This window comes from Megascapheus bottae, chromosome 22 (genome assembly GCF_031878675.1).
Source record: "Megascapheus bottae isolate mThoBot1 chromosome 22, mThoBot2.hap1, whole genome shotgun sequence".
In the NCBI taxonomy this organism is placed as follows: Eukaryota; Metazoa; Chordata; class Mammalia; order Rodentia; family Geomyidae; genus Megascapheus; species Megascapheus bottae.
The window spans coordinates 28,720,342-28,740,818 of record NC_143530.1 but is presented as its reverse complement, the minus strand read 5'-3'; the positions used below and the strand labels follow the sequence as shown (position 1 = coordinate 28,740,818).

General features: G+C 38.9%; 1 protein-coding gene across 6 annotated transcripts in view; it reads right to left on the bottom strand.

The window, feature by feature from the left end:
• Fars2 (phenylalanyl-tRNA synthetase 2, mitochondrial) overlaps nt 1-20,477 on the bottom strand; it is a 393,632-nt gene that overhangs the window by 99,253 nt on the left and 273,902 nt on the right. For 2 of the 6 annotated variants that reach the window (XM_090356419.1, XM_090356420.1), the window contains exon 8: nt 10,929-11,002. The exons of the other annotated variants lie outside the window; for them this stretch is intronic. In XM_090356419.1, the coding sequence (XP_090212545.1) occupies nt 10,975-11,002 (28 nt within the window). In that variant the 3' untranslated portion in view covers nt 10,929-10,974. The remainder of the gene's footprint in view (nt 1-10,928; nt 11,003-20,477) is intronic. 6 annotated transcript variants of the gene reach the window in all.

Here is a 20,477-nt window from a genome sequence, read left to right as displayed (position 1 = left end):
TTAGTAACGTTATGCCATAAGTAGAGAATTCTACACCTGACCACATGGGAGGAGATACAGTCAAAACACAAGCAAACTAAAAACAGTATAGAAAATTACCTTCAGACTTTTCACGTAAGGTATAAATAAAGCAAAAATTACTTTTTTTCCCTTAGATTTGGGTCCCTATCCAAGTGATATCATTTACATATGTGCAAATATTTCAAAATTTGAAATACTTCTGGTCCCAAATATTTCAAGAGAGAGATAGGAAATCTGTACTGTAAAATAATAAGACACGCCAATAAGAAGATACTGGTTCATCATTGTCTGGGGTTCTGTCAAAAATGAAAAGCACTTTAAAGTCAATTTTTCAAAAACCAAACACTTGATGGTAATATATATGTATACATATATATGAACTGATTTACTAATTAATAGGTATTCCTTATCTTTGAATTGAGATAAAAATAAAATGGCATATTGAGTTGAAGTGGCATATGGCTTGCTTTATAAATATGCATACTTTGTTTCTTCCCTTTCTCTCTCATATACACAAATAACAAACTGCTTTTCAGGACACTGATCTCCTACCCTTTGGAATGCTAACTGGGCCCCTTTGTGTTCTTGAGCATAATAGTTTTGCAAAAAACTGTCTGAGGGAAGCCTGTTGATTGCTATCAGCAAAAGGACACAATGTGGCCAGGTTCTGTCCTTGTCCCCACCATAGCAATGAAGTGCTCCTGACCACACTAATAACACCCTAAATCTGTATCTCAGTCAGATGCCAACCAAGGCCCAAATGCCAATGAACACTCATCAAAGGTCTCTATCCACACATTTCCTTTAGTGTCTTCCTTTCAGTGATGTTAGCAACTGAGAAATGGAAGGGGTGAAGGTCACCTGGCAATTCTGAAAGACCATTGCATTATCACACTGGTTTTTGATTCCAGTGCAGGATATGAACTCATTCTTGAAAGAGGAAAAAGGGTAATACTCCAGGAAGACAGAAAAGCCATAATGGTTTTGCAGTGTTATTTGAGCCCTTCTCCAATTTAGTTCTCATTTTTATCTAAGTTATACTTGTACATAGTTGCAGGGTCAAATAGAATTATTTCTAAAAGACAGAAGATCCCATTCCTTTAGCCAAGTCAGTTCCCAAAGGCAATTTCAGTAGATATTGCTGCATCTTAACTTGACACATTTTTTATTGCAACTTCTTGGTTTTGTTTCTCTTGTATTAGGCATTATGATTGTGCTTTCTTTAACAATGCAAATACATTCTGTGCAAGCCATATTGTTGTATAACTAATACGGTTATGACATCACTAGGCAACATAATATATGGGACCCTGACGGTAAGGTTACATGGCCTGTGAAGGTATGAAGAAAGGCACTCATAGTTCCTATACCTTTTTCTTCCCACTCTTATCATCCCACGTACACATACCATCTCCCCAGTGAAGGTATATTAGACTTTTGTTAGATCACTTTTGTTAGTTCACCAGTCATACAGCAGACAGGATTATTTTCCCTTTCTGTGCCAACTTTTTGCCTCCCCTAGCTGCCATCAGGGGAGAGATGGTGTGTCACTTGCTTCATTTCCGCAATTGGAAGGCAGGTGTGTGTCGCGAGGTATGTGTGCCTATTGCCTATGTACTAATTTCAGTTTAGCCATGTCCTAGGTTTGTCATTTGCGGTAATTATCAAGCCCCAAGGGTATCAATTCCTCCTTTTGAGAGAAGAGGCTAATGATTGCCTATCTGAAAAGGCTACTAGTAGGGTTTTGTTAACATTATTATATGCTTGGAATTGTGCCTGACACACAACTGAACACCCATTAAATGTAAGTGCTGAGGACTGTTACTTCATTTTTAATTACTTTTTCCTATCCAGATCTTACTGGTGCCTTCTGACTTGTTGTGGTCCACATAGATCCTGCTCTGTACAGTGCAGCTGCTGCTTCAAGGTGGCCTCTGCCTTTCTCTGGGCCTTGTCTTAGGTAACTTTTCACAAAACACCTACTTTTTGTCTTCTCTAGAGGAAAGATCTCCAGACTTCAAGATGAACATTTGTTGGTTCATAGGCTGAGTTGCTCTTTTGCCATTCAGCTCTGGAGAGGACATCTGGGGTTTGGTCCTCAGACACATTTCCAATGGACAGTTCTACATTAGTCCTCCACTCCTAATTCCCCAGCAAACCAGCTACTCAATTACTGAATCGTGGAGGGGATAGTTAAAGTGATGTCTGTAGGTGAAGGTGGATATCTTCACTGACAACTTGGAATTCAGCTTTCTGAGGTCTCTAAATTATGTTGTTGATATTACCCCTTATTTAAGCACTGATTTTTTTTCTTTTTTATTGTATTGTAATGGAGGGGTTAGTTATATTCACCAGATAGTAGGTGCATTATTTCACACACATTGATACCCCTTCTCATGTTTTTGTCCCCATTTTCCTCTCCCCACCCCCTCCTAATCATCTTGTTTTCCCCCTTCCCTTTCCTATTTCAAATAAACAAATAAACGTATATACAATATGCCAGGTAACAAAGTCAGATACAGTAACAATATGAGATTAACCAAAGGGCAACAAAAGAGGAGAAATAACAGTACATTAAGAACAACAATCACAGGATATAAATCTCTTATTTCTATATCCTGGAGATCTTTTCATTTAGCCTCATTCTACATGGCCTTATGTATCTAGGTTTTGCGCTATTGTAATCCTCTGCTAGGAGTCCTAGATGTGTACTAATTTATTATAAATGAGGAAAACCACTGAGCCTATGTTCTTTGGGTCTGGCTTACTTCACTTAATATGATTTTTTTTCCAAGACTTTCTATTTCCTTACAAATGGGGCAATGTCATTCTTTCTGATGGCAGTATAGAATTCCATTGTGTATAAATACTACATCTTCTTTATCCAGTTATCTACTGAGGGGCATTTGGGTTGGTCCCATATCTTCGCTATGGTAAATAGTAAGCACTAATTAATTTTTTGGGGGGTGGAGGTTGGCTGTGGGGCTTGAACTCAGTGCTTGGACACTTTCCCTGAGCTTTTTGCTCAAGGCTAGTACTTTACCACAGTGCCACAGAGCCACTCCTGGTTTTCTGGTGGTTCATTGAAGATAAGAATGCCATGGACTTTTCTGCCCAGGCTAGCTTTGAACTGCAAGCCTCCTGAGTAGTTAGGATTACACGCATAAGCCACCAGTGCCTAGCTAAGCTCTAACTTATACAATGAAAAACCCAATTTCTGCTACCATAATAGTAAAGACAATCAAGGTTAATACGTGTGCTCAATGTGTCATATGTCTACCAACTTTCTTTTTTTTTTTTTGTCTGTTGTGGGACTTGAACTCTAGGACTGGCATTATCTCTAAACTCTTTAGCTCAAGGCTAACGCCTTATCCCTTGAGCCACAGTGCTACTTCAGGTTTTCTCATGATTAATTGGAGATAAGAGTCTCACAGGCTTTTTAGTGCCTAGGCTGGCTTTGAACCGAGATGCTCAGATTTCAGCCTTCAGAGTAACTAGGGTTACAGTTGTGAGCCATCTTGCCTGTCTCAACTTTACTTCTCTTGTGCCTGGAGAGCACAAGTAATTTGTTCAATCTTGAAAACCTAATCCTAATATCTAGCCCCTTCCCTTAGAAAACAATATCTCTCTAGGGAACATAGGTACCTTCTAGCAGTAACTCTCTATTGGAGATGTATACTAGTTTGAAATCAAAGCTGGGGTGTATCATCAGACCTTCAAGACCCATGCATTCTATTCCCTACTTGAATGCCTTAGTGTTGATTACAAATTCTATCCACATCCAGGCTTCATACACCCGCCTTTTTCCTTTGAAAGGGTTTCTAAGAGTGGAAAAAAAAAGAAAAGAACTTAGCTCTTCCTCTTATGGAGCCATTGAGAAATCTAAGAAAGACTCTTCTCAGAAAAAGTCTGAATTCCTTCCTTCGTTCCTTCCTTCCTCTTTTCCTTCCTTCCCTTCTTTAGTTTCTTCCAACAATAATAGCTATGATATTTGTTTTTATGGATTTGTTACCTATTTAAATAAGATATCCTATGTAAAGAATTAAGCATATCTGATCTAGTGCCAGGCAGGAGAAATAGCACAGGTATACTATATGGTGCTACTGGCACTGAAACCCAGCAGCTGGTACACACAGCTACCTTGCACTTAAGTATCTGGGGTCCCTAGAAGCTGACTCCAGGGTTTTCAGGATTGCTTCCAATCATTCATCTTCCAAGTAATGATATTGGGGACACAGACTTTGGTTATGTAAAAGTTTAAAAGAGTGAGATGATGCAAGCTACTTTAAGGATACCGGAGATAAATGGTCTATTTATATTTTTATGGTGAAGACATAAATAGAAAAAAAACAGCACCCAAAGAAATGTTTCTTAAAATATACATACAGCATGGGTGTGAGAGAGATGCATAGAACAAACAGATGCTAACTAAATACCTTGACACATCAGCCATAACTCTGCAAGACTCAGGAATTCAAGAGACTTACCAGAAGCCACTGTGATTGCAAAAATCTAACAGCCTGGGGTATACAGCATTTTGATGACATTTAAAAATAATCCATTTTGTAGTAAGTTTATCAAAACAATAAGGAGGAGCTCCTAAATCCTAGCTTTCATGACTGATCCACAGACATTATATTTATGTTGCTCTACATGGCATTTATATATTAATAACTATTTATTAAACACTTAACAGATTCTAGGTATAGTTGTGCTCAGGCTATAGAATTAGCCATGGGGGCAAAATTCCCCTCTCTATGGAATATTTGTTACTGAAGAGGAAGAACCAAGCATGCTCATACACAATGTTCTGATATAACTGCAAACTTCTCCTCCTCTTTTTTTTTTTTTTTTTGGCCAGTTCTAGAGCTTTGACTCAGGGTCTAAGCTTGGTCCCTAAGCCTCTCTGTGCTTAAGGCTACAGCTCTACCACTTGAGCCACAACACCACTTCTGGCTCTTTTGTGTAGTTTATTAGAGATAAGAGTCTCAATTAGTTTCCCGCCCAGGTTGGCTTTCAACCATGATCCTCAGATCTCAGCCTCCTAAGTAGCTAGGATTACAGGCGTGAGCCACTGGCACCTGGATAACTTTTATAAAGAAAATTACCATGGTACAATCGCAAACACTCGTAATCTCAGCACTCCTGAGGAAGAGGCAGAAGAATCACGTTACAGGCCAGCCTAGACTACATAATGAGGTCTTGTCTCAATGGAAAAAAACAAAAACAAAAACAACAAAAAAAGAAAAAAATAGCCTTGAATAACTGAGAGAAACAGTACTTCAGGCGAGATCAGGTGCGTTCAGGGTGGTATGGCCATAGACGAAACAGTACTCAAATACAGACATCTGGGTAAAAAAAATAGGCTTTGGATTTGAACTATTTGAAGAGTAAAGTGAGAGAGGGAATAAAGCAAGGCAAGAAAACAAAGAAAGTACCAAGAAGGAGGTGAAGAAGTTCAAGGGTAACAAAACAGGAATTACAGAAGGACATCACTTAGATACCCTGGGTCCAAACCCTTTGTTCCATAGTCAATAGACCAGGAGGCACAGGGAGAGGAAGACCACCTCTGGGTTCTAGCCAGGGCACACAGCATTCTATGCACAAACTACCCAGGTAGGAAAGGAACAGCTGCACAAGAGGACCATGATGGCAAAGAGGATTGGAAGCACAGTCAAGGAACAGAGGTCACAACACAGAGATTTGAGGGAGTTTACAGTCTTATATTCTTGCCAGCATGTCTGAGCAGTTGAAGGACGCTGTTTAAGATGTGAGTCATGTCTCTGACATTTGCTGAAAGAGGTTGGCTGGCTGCGATGGGGCATCAGGTTGCAACATTAAATCTGGGTTATTCACTCCCATTGGATATATATGGTTTTCTTGGAAGGAACTTCTTCGGTATTACCTGAGGTTTTCAGACTATAAACAAATAAAAAATTTATTTGTGCTGGTACTGGGTCTTGAACTTAGGACATGGGCACTGTCCCTTAGCATTTTTTTGTTCAGCCCACTTGAGCCACAATTCCACTTCTGCAAAGCTAGGAATGTAGGAATGCATCACTGGCACCAGGCTAACAGTTACAGTATACTGGTTTACTGTGAGAAATATGTCAATGAAACCAGAAGGCTAGCACTTTCTATATATTAATTCACTAAAGCCTTACAACAGCCTGAACAATGTAAAATATGGTATTTACCTCCACTTTTCAGGCAGACAATTCAGGCACAGAGAGATTAAAGTAAAGCATGTGAGTGAACTGAGGAAACCTGGATAATCTGGATACCTGGATACCACATGTCTTACCTATCATCCTATATGTTGGCTACAAACAGGGGCAGGAGGTGGGGAGAGCGAATCCAGAAGGTTGTCTGGGTCAGTAGGTATGTAGTATTCATTGATTTTTCTGTGCAAGTTAAAGCACATATTTGCACATATTCCACCTGGGTTTAATCTTTGCCCTTCTACAACCTGACCTTTTGGTAGGTATCACTGTTTTGTGTTGTTTTGTTTTTAACAAGTTTTTGTTCTGCATAAAGGACAAGCTTCTCTTACTTTCTGAATGAAGAAGGCAGTGATTGGGCAAGTGTGATGGAATGAGTTAGTCTCCATGATAACACAGAAATCACAGGATGGGGGGGTTACTTCCATAAGTTTTGGATAATACTAGTCAATATACAGAAAAGCATCTCCCATGTCCAGGCTGGTAAGTGCGTGTACATGTCTATCTTTCCTAAATTATAATTTCATTTCCATTTTAATTTGAAAATATAGCGGTTTGTGTTAAACTCTAGTTGTAATTCTAAGTCTTCCTCTCATCTTCTCTGTCTAGGTTTTGTATGAAAACAGTCAACTAATACATTTTTATTATCTACAATGTGTCAAGTATTGTTCTAAGGAGAGAGTGATGAATAAGATATTGTTTCATAACAGGGAGGGAGGAGAGTGGGAACATGGAGGAGAAAGAAAAGAAAGAAAAGGAAGGAAGGAGGGAGGGAGGGAGGAGAGAGGAAGTTGAGATCCCCTGACAAAATAGTAGCCAGCAAATGTGGACAAGTCTGCTCCCATCAGCCACAGATGAAAGATGCAGTAAACAAATGTAAAGATATATTTAGGCCACTGTTCAATCTTCATGTTTCTAAGTCACAGCTAGTCAGGGTGAATGAAAAGCAAAGCAAGTGAGGAGGGGCCCATCTAACTTCCCTAGGTCCACTCTGGTGAAAATATTTATAAGGTGCTTAACAAACCTAAAAGTCACAGTACAGAGTCTCACTTGAAACTCTACTGGGCACTGTTTCAAATCCCTTCTCTTTTTTGGAGCACAGGAGCTACTGACATCCAAAGCTAGAAGACAAAGACCCCAGACTGGTCATGCTGGAAGTAGGCAAGACTGTAGCATCGATGACCCCTCACAAAATAGGTAGGTGGAAAGGGGGTCCACACCCGCTAAGTCTCTTGTCAAGAGGTCACACTGCTGGTTAGTGGAAGAGGCACTGCAGCAAGAGCAATGCCCAGGATCTGTCAATCTCTGTTCCTTCTCTGACATTAGCTCTTCTTCTTATCCTACTGGAAAATTTATCCTCTCATCAAATAAACCATGAGACTTAACCTGAAAAGAAAAAAAAAATGAAAAACAAACTTGAGCCTGAAAACAGGATGGTGTGGCATCATCCTCATTTCCAAACTCCATGAAATGAAATTAAAACACACACACACACACACACACACCCCTGCTAAAATGTCTCACTCTGTGAATGGAGTGTGAGACAACCAATTGCCATGTGACACTAAAAATGGCAGAGCTGAGAAGAGTATTTGCTGGAAGGCATGGCTTATTTATCTTGCAGTCTCTGGAAACATATGAGGCCTATGTACTTTACTTGAATAGTTCACCCATGCTAATCTAGTGATGTACCAGGTCAACTGAATATATCCAAGTGCAAGACAACACACAAGTAAAGACAAAGGTAGGATTCAAGAGAACCACCTTCCCCACCCTCTCCACACATGGGTAGGCCCTGCTATAGCCATATAAACACCAATTTTATTGTTGCTGTAGTTCTCTCTGTACATACAGAGAGAAAGAAAATCTTGGAGGATGGAGAGGCAGAAAAATGACTCTGTGGCATAGAACAAAGGAGTATCTGCTCATCTGCATTTTTATTCTTGTCATTCTGTAATGAATTTGTAAAAGCCAGCCTGATTGTGGGGACAGAGGAGGAGCCTGGCACTCATCTCTGGTCCCTTAAGGTTTGTTAATCTTTTTACACTCTCTTCCAAGGCAATATTCAAATCAGCCACACTGTTCAATTTACTTTACTTGTGATTCTAATTGAATAAATCTAAAGTAACAACAGACGCATTGGCCCAGAGCCATGGCCAAATTCCTCCTTGGACACTTGGAGCACATTCTGGTTGTTTTAATTTTATCTGCAGTCAGGTAAACGCACTCTGTCCAGTCCCTAATTTTGCCCAAGAGACACAAGACTGCCACTCCTGGTAGCTTTGCAGGATAAGCTGAGAAGAATTTAAGCATCCTTGAGGGTAGGGAGGATCTTCTTCTCTTCACTGGGTAGACAGTTTTCAGTACCAGCATGTTTAGTAAAATACAATTTGTCATCAAAGTACCATTTCTTCAGAAACAAAAGACTAAGTCTGCTATGGAAGTTTGTCTAGTCAAATTTTTCGGTTGCATCTAGGCAAGTCTTCATTGATTTGAAGTGTATAGTTGTTCCCTTTTATAAACCTATTCAGAGAAGGACTGCAGTAATAAGCTATCAGTCCCTCTAGTTTCTCTGTCTTTTTGCAGAAGACAAAAGTAGTAAGAATACAGGGCCTGGAAGTAGGAATATAGAATGAAGCTTTAGCAACATAGTAAGATAAGCAAGCAGCCAAAGAATATAGAATAGGCAGGTAAGTTGAGAGCCTCTGAGGGAAGCATCACCTGACCAAGAATGTTTTCAAAGGAATTCTGTAGCTGCAATGCTGAGATAGCTTTTAACTCACCCAAGCAGATTTGGTGGTTTCCTTTCAGTTATCACTGAAGACAGGAGTGAAAGGGAATCAACCCATGAAAGCAAGTAAGGGACATGCCCAGCAGTGCTGTGTTTTTGTCAAGTTCAAGTAGAGAGATCCCTGTTCTTCAAGAAATGGGAAGATGTCCACCCAACCAAGTACTCCCATCTATTACTGCACACTTCCACACAGGGTTCTCAGACTTCCCAAATGCTTTTTCATGGGCACAGTAAATGCCCTGTGAATATCCATGTATCCTCTACAGACACCAAGTGGTCTTTGCTACCAAACGTGACTCCTTACAAACTTTTGTTATTTTTATTTTTGACTCTGGCAGAATTATTCCATGTTTTCTATAACCTTTAAGAGGATGTTGGTGTTCCATTTCGGCTAGTAAAAAGCAAATTCAGGTATTATTTGGGTTTGCAGGCTGCTGCCAGGCAGTCCATGCTTGAAGACTGGTTCTCAACTGTTAGGGATAAGAAACTTCTGGTGATGAGTGGCAGCTTCCACTAGGTACCAGAACATCTCTAAATGCCAGTCCATACACCATTTTTAAATATAAAGGAAGTATTTGGTAGGTTACTTTAGCATCCCTGCTAATACAAATCATGCCATAAATAATCAGGGAATGTTTACCTAATAAGTGAATAAATACCAACATAGCTATCTAGAATAAGCCACATGCTTATTAAATATCTCATAGCCTGCACATTTCAGCTCCTTTTGAGATTTTCCCCTCTTATATCCATTTTATGGCCCTCTGATCTTACATCTTGTTCTAATCACAGCTTCGAGTGAAACATGTGTAAGGTAATTACTTCTCAGTGCACTGTGGTAGGGCTCATTGATTACAAATCATTTTCAGGGAGAAACCATAACAAGGGCTTTTGATCAAAGCTGGATTATTATTTCAGTTCTTTGTTTCACCCACATATGCTCGTTCCCACTGGCTGGAAGAAAATGTACATCTATATGTAAGAGAGAGAGAGAGAGAGAGTGTGTGTGTAGAAAGATCAGACAGAGCTGAAATTTAGTTTTGTTTCTGTCTTCTTAAAATTAATTTTTATTTTTTAGAATGGCATTATTTTCTTAATCTCAAGTAAATACTTCTGGAAAATAATTCCTAATAAAGTTTCTTCCCAAAGCTCAAGCTCTGATCCCCTGAGGTTACTTTCTTTGGATTCATCTCTTTGAGATGAAGCTGTATTCATGTCAAGACATGGACTGCAGGGTGAGACTCAGACCCAAATGAAGCCTGGGAGAACATGCTTCCCAGAAAGAACACACCTCATTTTAAAGGCTGCCTACCTCTGGGCTTTCAGGACCCAGGGGATCTTTTAGGTCATAATAAAGAGGGCTGTAGAGGATTTAAGGCCTCTAAGAAGTTGATTCACAGGTCCTCTCTTTCCAGCAGGCTGGGCTCTAAAATGATGGTCATCCAGAGTAGCACACAGCATGTCAGATGTGTTCTTCTAGTAAGGTGTTCATAGCTGTACAAAGTCTTAGCTGATACTGAAAGCTAGTTGCCAAGGTCTGTGACAGAAACTGAGGTAAAGTACAGAGGGGGAAGGTTGATTTTTTTTTTTTTGAGCACTTAAAAAAAATTCATCTTCCATTCTTCTTCCTGAAATGCTGGGCTAGATTTCCACACTTAAGAGAAAGACAGGATGTGCTATAATGTCAGTTCTCAGTTCCTGCTTTACATAGGGAAGGAATAACAAGACATTCCAGGAGGCTTTAAAGCAGAGAATTGTTTTTTCCAGATTAACAGTTTCATGTTGAGGAAGTTATCAGTTCTTAATCCAAGCGATTAAAAGGCTTAAATAATGGATAAGTAACTTTTCAAAAAGACATATCAGAGAGCATGCAGAAGAGTACTTCCCAGACTAACCTGATAAATGGAGCTACCATTCTACATTTTCAATACTCTTCAGCAATTAATTTATCCCCACAAGAAGTTCAGCTCTGTAAAATTTGCAGAACACGTATATTATAATATGTAACATATATAACACATAACATATAATAATATATTATATTTATATATATACTATACAATATATAATGTATAACATAGGCACATTACAGGCATACACATATAGAGTATATACACATGCAAATCTATCTACCTGTATCTAGGACTGGTATAAATTTAGGGACAGTTTTTCCTTTCTTCTTCCTTTCCTTCCCTCCCCTGTCCACTCCTACCCCCCATCATCTTCTTTTCCTTTCTTATGCTTCAACTTGCGGCTTGGGCTTTAATGCAAGGCCTGAGCACTAACCTTAGCCTTTCCCACTCAAGGGCTATCATTTGAACCAAATCTCTACTTGTGGCTTTTTGCTGGTTAATTAGAGAGAGTCTCACAGATTTTTTTTTTCCTGGGTTGACTTCAAATTGCAATCTTTAGATCTCAGCTTCCTGTGTAACTCAGATTGCAGGAAGTATAAGCCACCAGTGCCTGAATTGTTTTCATTCAGCAAATATTTGATTCCCAGAACAAAAAAGCAAGCAAGCAAGCAAGCAAGCAAGCAAGCAAGCAGTGACGAAGGGAGGGAGGAAGGAAGGGAGAAGGAGGGAGGGAAAGAAGAAAGAAGGGATGGAGAGAGGAGGAAGGGAAGGAGGAAGGGAGACAGAGAGAGTGTTTTCTAAGAGAGAAGTTCTGAATCATATTTGAGGGTGATTTTTTCCAGTGGCTGTGGAATATGACATCTTTGCTGCTCCATGCTTTTTATGTGTGGTAACTTATGGATAACCATTTCCAGTAAGAGTGCACTCTCTATTAGTCTATTGGACCAACACCAACCCTAACTTTCCCTATCTGCTTTTGTTGACAAGGAAATGCAAAGGAATGCACCTGGAAGGAGGCTTTTCTTCTGACCAGGTAAGGAAATAACTGCACAGAAGGGTCCTTCATCAGAGAATCCTGCTGAACTGAATGGAGGGCAAACCTTCCCACACTCTCATCCCACGATGACATATCTCTGTATAAAGAAAAATGAGTGATCCTGAGGCTTGAACTCAGGGCCTGGCACTGTCCTTGGGATTTCTCAGGGCTAGTGCTTTACTCCTTGAGCCACAGCACCATCTCCAGCTTTTTCTGTGTAAGTGCTACCGAGGAATTGAACCCAGGGCTTTGTGCATGCTAGGTGAGCATTCTACCACTAGGCCACCCTCCTGGCCAATCATGATAACATTAATGGACTCAGACCTATCAATACACAGGGATGGTTGAGATAACCTAAGAAGGTAAAAATTAGAGATTAACTATAAGAATGAGGGTGATCACATTTTCATCATACCATGGAGATGCTATCTGGATGAAGAATGAACATAGAATGCCAAAACATTAGTAAGATGTCTGTAAAAGAGATCAAGATAATGCTAATATAGGTATTGCATGTGTATATGCCCTTTAACTTTTATTTTATGTCTATTATCAGTACAGTATACACATTTACTTATGGAAAAAAAAGAAAAACGAGTGATGTTGGAAACTTGGGGAAGTCTTCTAAACTGTTCACGCTCCAAACTCCTTTTCCCATGGGAGGGAAAGGTGGTTTAACTCTAGCCTTTGTGAGAGAAATAGGAAAGTAGAGGCTCTGCTGTAAAACCTCTGCTCTATAGCAGCTGTGTGAGCCAAGCCTCAGGTCTATCACACCAACCAGAAGAAAGAAAATTTTCTACTGGCAGTGGGCTAGCTCTTACTCTCTTGGTATTCTGCAGGAGGTAAAGAAAAGTCAAGCTGAGCCCTTTTAGTCCCATTCACAACTATTATATAGCCAATGACCTCAGGGTAGTAAGTTAAACCCTGCCACAAGTATACAACATAGTAAAGAACAGGCATACAGTGGAACATCTTTGTGCAATCGTGTACAAATATTCATATGCCTGAGAAAAGTGCCTTCAAATGGTACCAGCAAAAACAAACTTGGAAAAGTCTTATGAAAGAGTCAGATATTATCTGTGGATTATACTCTAACTTGGTGATATGAGCTTGTCGTACTAGCATTTGTGAATACAAGCAGAGAATTCAAGTTTGTGACCAGCCTGAGCTACAGAGAAAAACCATCTTTAACCCTCTAACTAACTCAACAAAAACAACTTAGTCCACTAATGAATAGCAAAATAGAGCCTAATTTGAAAAAAATTATTCAGAAATCCACATGTAAAGTGAGAATTTATAGAAGGCCAAGTATGGAAACCTCTTAGAGCACTAATGCTTTGAAATGGGGAGGCGGGAGGGAAGAGAACAGTTGAGAGTGCAAAGAACATCCAGAAGGGAGACAGAATCTCTTAGTCACAGCCTTCCATTAAGGGAGTCCCTTGTAAATGAGTGGGGAGACTAAGAATCCAGAAACAGACTGACATACGGCTGATAATACAGCTCTAGCTGCACATGAAATATCACACATTATGGTTTAAATAGCCCCGACCCCCATTTCAGCAGTGACAACTGGTTCTGAAGAACTTCTTGATTGGCCCACAGGACAATAAATACATTCAAGACATTATATTTTTAAAGCTTTCCCAAAGGCACTACTCTTACCTGATTTATTTGTAAGTAAAGAACCAAATGCAGATTAAGGGAGAGACGAAATCAACTCTTGTTCCTGAATTCACAACTGAGCATGGCATTTCTTGGCACAATAAAATTTCCCACAGGGCATTTATGCAACTAGCCAAAGGAAGAAAAACACTTCGCTCTATTTATGCAAGCAAATCTACTTCAGATTCTTGAAAATCCCTAAGAGTTTAAAAAAATCTGTCTGTCAGGATTCCCAGACAATGCACATCTTTAGGAGTTCTCTAAGTATAGAGGTAAACATTAAAACATTTCATATGCAAGCTTAAAAATAATCATTGAGAACTATAAGGTTCTGGTTAAATGTAACTCCCTTGATAGGACAGGAAATGCAAAACTGGGTGCCGGAAGTCCAGTTTTCTCTTAAAATACAGTCATTATCTTACCAACATCCAGTATTAAGAGCTCTCTTATGATTTTAAATTTTAGAAGATTCATCAGATCTCACCAAGTAGAAATGCTGACTAAAATATCAAGCAAAACCTTTGTCACATTTCTTTAAAACCCCAGCCTAAAGCAAACAGTTGCTTTTATGAAAATGAGCACAGTAACGGTATTTTAAAACATGTCTAGGAAATGTGCTGTTTGGGGAATTATTTTTACCACAAAACGGATAGCAGATGATGGCCAAATATAGTGGTATCTCCTAAAGGGACTGATGAATGGCTTGCTGAACTGTGGAAGCCAACAGCATTGCACCTGTTCTACATAGTCCTTCTGCTGATTAGACCCCAGGGAGTGGACTTGGAACTGAACTGAAACCTACTTAGGCTGCACAGGCCACACATCACTCACTGCCCAACACACATAGGCATAAGCCAGAATGCCAATCCTGTCATTTCTCATGTCACTCACTCTGTCTCTCTTCTCCTTTCGCCTTCCCACAAACTGCATAGTGTCTTCTATAGCCCACAGAAGTTACTGTCGTTCCCAAAAGAAACAAATGTATACTTCCAGAAATAGTTATGAAAACTTCTTTCATAGATCTTCAACTCAGCATACTTGTATACTCTACATGTTCTCATCCTGCTTTGCCATTTTTCCCCCACATCAAACAATTAGAACATCAAAAAGTACCTTCATTGAGATAAATAATCATCAAGCAACTGTAAGACTATTTTGAATACGAGCATTACATAGTCAATACAAAACTTTCTGCTAGAGGAGGGTATTTAATACTTGTCCTTATTTACAACTAGTTTTTCACAAAAGAACTGGCTACTACTACTATAGTTTCATTATCATCAGTGACAACAGTTACTGCTTTTTGTATAATTGTTTTGTGCCACATACTGATATTTAAAGCATATATTTGTTTTGATGGGTTCACTGTTAAATCCATTTGAAGGACAAAATAATGGAGAGGTTAGGAATAAGAGTACTCGAAGTCTAATAGCCAAGAAGTGATAAAGCCAGGATCTGGACTCAAGGTGGCCTCCAAAAACCTTTGTATCTACCACTCTGCCAAGGTTTTCAAAATTCTATGCAACAACAGATTCCATTTCTTCTAGAAGGGACTAATGAATGGCATGGGGTTACTCTGGCCTGAAACAGAGTGAAGGTCAACTCTGGACAAGAACAGGTGTACAAGTAAACCAAACCACAGATAAATGGCCTGATATACAAGCTGGGGTTGGAAGTAGCTCTTTAAAAACTGTGCAAAATAATTGGTTTCTTGTCTTTTGTAACAGATACACTTAGTCTACGCAATTCATCTCATAAATAGTATCAAGGAAAGTGAGTCACTGTTTAGAAAACTGAACTTTGATCCTCTCATCTTTTAATGGCATAGTAAGTTCAAAATGTAACTGGAAATGAGTGAAAATGTTAGGTCTGACAATACAAAATATTCAAAATAATTTAAAAAACTCTTAAACACTGTAAAAGATAGGAATAAGGAAGCTTAGAGATTTATTACAAATATGAGAAAATAGGCTAATATTCCAAGCTAATGTATCAATAGCTTATAGTAATTGATAGAAAATGTTAGTACTTAATAAAACCCAACCAAAAAATAGAAAAGATTTGAGCAATTATGAGAGAAATGGAAATGCTTAACAAATGCATGAAAACATTCTACTTCACAGGTGATAAAAATGTTCTGATAAATACATTCAAATGTATAAAACTTCTTCATGCCAGAACACCATTAAAATACTATGTGATAGCAGCAAAATCCTTTCAATATATGTGTATACATGTTTATAAAGACAAAAAAGATCATTAAAATGCAAAGTGTACTTATTTCTAGATGTGGAATACAATTTAAATTATGTATCTTATATCTTTATTTTATAAACTAAGAGCCCATTAATTCTGAGACTAAAATCTAGTATGTTTGATATGCAAGAAAAAAGGGAAGAAAAGAAGAAAGATAAAAAGGATCACTCACTTTAAAGAGGAGCCAATTAAAAGTTGAGAATGATAAGTAGTTACTGTCTAGAAAATATAAAGAACTCTTATAGATCGCACATACATACATACATACATACATACATACATACATACATACATACAGAGAGAGAGAGCAAGAGAGAGAGAGCAAGAGAGCTTAACAGCTCATCAAAATAGACAACCCCATTAAAATGCAAGCAAAAGACTTGAATGGGAATTTCTTCAAAGCAGACATATAAATGGCCAACAGTCACATGGAAGACGTAGAACATCACTTAATCCCTAGGGTAATGCAAATATAAACTACAAAGACATATTCTTGACTTCTACTAATATGAGAGAAAGGGATGGAGGGAAGAAAGGAGAGAAGGAGGGACAAAGGGAGAAATGAAAGAAAGTAGGCAGGCAGAAAGATAAGAATAAATGACAAGAAGGAAAGGAAGTAAGGAAGAGAGATAGACTGGTAAAGGTTATTAAGGATGTAGACTTGAAACTATAATGTAAAACCATTCAGGTATGTATGTTGTATGAAACAACATGAAATAATACCAGGAAGGTATACTACAATATAGAGAACGATTAATGAAAATAATATACTACATGAAAGAACCCAGCATAAAAGATCATTTGTATGATTTCATTTTATGTAATATATCCAGAGTAAGGAATGCCATAGATAGAACAAAATGTGTAGGGCCAGACCTACACATTACCTTAAAAAGAAAAAACAGCCTAGTGCCTGTGCCTCGTACCTTATAATCCTAGTTACTTAGAAGCCTGAGAACTGCAGTCTGAGAACTGCCAGGAAGACTCTTTGATTTCCAAAAAAGCTAGAAGTGAAGGCTTGGCTTTAATGGTAGAGCTCTAGCCATGAGACAAAAAGATGAGTGAGAGCTTAAGGTCCTAGAATTTAAGCCCGAGCCAACATCTACAAAGACCGGTAAGAAAAGGAAAGTTGTGGAAATGGAGGGAAAGGGAGGAATTAATTGGCATGAAAGTAATGTAGAATAGACTTGCAAAACTTACTCCAGGGTCTGTGACTGTGATGCAGGGGTAACATGCAGAAGGGCAAGTCCTATCTATGTCTCCTCTTTACAACTACTATAGGTCTCTTGGATTTCTCTTCCCACAGAATACACTCATGCCATATTTGAAGTTTTGTTCAATAGGAAGGGTAATAACACGTTTTACAAGTTGATAATAGGGCTTGAACTAGAGACCTGGAACACTCTATCTTGACTTTTTCTATTCAGGACTGGTGCTCTATAACTTGAACAATATCTCTCTGTCTGGCTTTTTGCACATTATTTGAAGATGAGAGTCCCCGATATTTATTTGCCCAGGTTGGCTCAGAATCATAATTTTCACATCACAGCCTTGTGAATAGCATGGATTACAGACACGAGCCACTGGCTCTGGAGAAACTGGTTTTGGAAATATAAACATAACTAAATAGACATAAAATTTGTGACTATAGACATAATGTCTTAATACATAGATTAATATGCATCTATGACATACAAACCCTCAGCCTAATTTCAATTATGTTCTAAAATCTAAGTGCCAGTGATTGTATATAGATTCCCTTCTTGAATATTTGTTTGTTAAATGTCATTGGAAATATGATGTAAAAATCAATGTTAATAAATTCTTTAATAAAAAAACAATTCAAAGGTGCAACTAACAAACAGATACAAACTTTAGCAATTATTCTGGGAAATATAGACAAAAAATAGAAACTAACAAATATGCAATATAAACAAATATAAATTAAAAAGCTCTCACACAAAGCAGGAGGATCATAGGTTACAGATTATAATTACTCATATATTAGAATATATTCTAATTACTTATGCTACATGGGAGAAAAATAACCACTTTATATAGTGTAACAGTGTAATTATATTCAATAAATGCATGTGTGGCTATGCACTATAGGGTCTGGTTTCTCCTATCCACCTGGTTTAGCCCCTGGCCATCCAAGACACACAGACAGGGAGGATAGTTTCTATTCAGGAAGGCGATTGGTGAACCAGGCACTGTTTGGAATCTGAGACATTTGTTCCCTGAGAAACACTTGAATGAACCTTACTATGAAGGTTAGAGGGACCTTGAGATTTGGTTTTCTATTAACTATTAGAATTTTTCCATCTTGGATATCTATACTGATCTCCTTACTTATACTATACTAAGAATAGCCTCTATTGAGGCTAGTTTTCTCAAGATTTTGATCTGTTTAATATTGCCAGGCATATTCCCGAATCAGGTATGGTGTGACAGTATTTGGGATTCATATTTAAATACATCCTCTAAGCAGTAAAAGGGATATGGTGTTCAAATGGACAAGCATTCATTCAGCCTAGGCTAAAAAAAATTCAAACTCTAATTGACTCATCTCTTTCTCCTGCAGTGTACCTCCTGACACACTCTTTTCCTTGCCTGCTTCCTCAGTTGAGGGGAGGTCAGATCTAAGTACAAGAACCATGACTACTTTTACTGTATCCACTTTGGTTCCCAGGAGTGGATGTATCCTTTGGAGGTGGCAGTTCCACACAGCAGAGGAACAGATTCCCTTGCCATATAAAACAAAACAGAAGTATATGAAATTTTGTTTTTTTTTTCCCTTCTCCTTCATGTATACCATTTTAAGAAATGCTGATCCAAGTTTGGATCAAATTCCATTCACATTTTTGGGTCTTCATTTGCACACCACATCATTCTAAAGTTAGAAACACTGACGATACATTATGAAATAAACTTAATGAGGCTTGTCTTAAGTGGGCCACCTCAATGCTGGGGAGCTCTGTCTCTAATCACATATCTAAATAAAAATTCTTCCTTAGAGCCAAGTGCTGGTGCTTCATGCCTGTAATCCTAGTTACTCAGAAGACTGAGATCCTAGGCCCTCAGTTCAAAACTAGCCTGGGCAGGAAAGTTAGTGAGAGGGTTTTTTTTGTTGTTTGTTTATTTTGTTTTGTTTTTTTGTGGGTTATGGGGCTTAAACTCAGCCTAGGCGCTGTCCTTGAGCTCTTCCACTCAAGGCAACTGCCCTACCCCTGGGCCTGGACACTGTCTCTGAGCTCTTCAGCCCAAGGCTACCACCCCACCCTGGAGCCAAACCCTACTTCCCATTTTCTAGAGGTTAACTGGAGTCTCTGGTTGTTTAGTGCCCAGTTGGCCTTGAACCTTGACCCTCAGATCTCAGCCTCCTGAGTAGCTAGGATTACAGGCATGAGCCACCGCTCCAACATGCTTGAGAGTCTTATCTCCAAGTAATCACCAAAATGCTACAAGTGGAAATGGGAGAATGGCAAAAGAGCTCAAGGATAGTGTCTGTACCCTGAGTTCAAGCCCCAGGACTTGTGTGCATGCACACATACAAACACACAGAGTTCTCCTCAGAATGGATACTTAAGGAGACTTATCCACGTCTGCTTCCATCTGTAAATGAGGAATATAAAGATAGAAAATAAACACTGAGAAATCACAGGAAGTGAAAGTTCCCTACAGCATTACTCCATAAGACAACTGGTGGCAGAGAACCATAAAGAAGCAGGATTTCTTTTCTTTTTCTTCTCTCCCTCCCTCCCTCCCTCCCTCCCTTCCTCCCTCCCTCCTTCCTTCCCTCTCATCTTCCATTCTAGGCTTCTTTGTTGCTTTCTTGCTTGACCTTTCTATGTATATTTATTAAATCAAGAATTCTCTACTCCCTAAACTTTGTGGAAGTGAAGGTACAACAGGGAGAAACTGAGGAAATATGATAATCCAAAGCATTCCTATCACTATAGAAGACTTCCACTATGGTTTGAATGTGTCCTGCAAATGTTCATGCACAGGGCATGAGAGGCATACTTATAAAGCCAAGCACTAGGGAAGCAGAGGCAGGAGACTGTAGAGTCTAAGACTAGCCAGAGCTAAATAAAGAGGCCCAGGCCAGCCTGGGATAAACAGAAAATTTGCCTGAAATAAATAGAAAAAAGAACTACAACAATAATTGTTCAAGTGTGAGAAACTTAATCCCCAAATATGTATTTGAGGTGGGGCCATTTTTCCAGATAAAGGATGAGGTCATGAGGGTGGGGTCCCATGATGGCATCAATAGCTTTCAGAGAAGAAAAAAAGAGACTGGAGCTAACATGCTTGCTCTATGATAGTATAACACAGCACAAGTCCCTGGGCAGATTCCTAGCTTCCAGAACTGTGGGAAACAAACCTCTGTTCTTTATAACGTATCTACTCTCGGGTACTCTATTTTAGCAGCAGCAAAGAGACCAAGAAAAGCTCTCGCTCCTTCCAGTTCTAATCTCCTCCATTCTTTCATTATTACTGTATGCTGGGCCTATTAATACTCTCACATGCATCCATCTGTCTTACACATGCTGCCCAATCTCCTTGGAATTTCTTGGCTTCTTCCTTATTGAATTCCTATTTGTCTTTCAAATTCATTGGTAGTAGTTACTTGA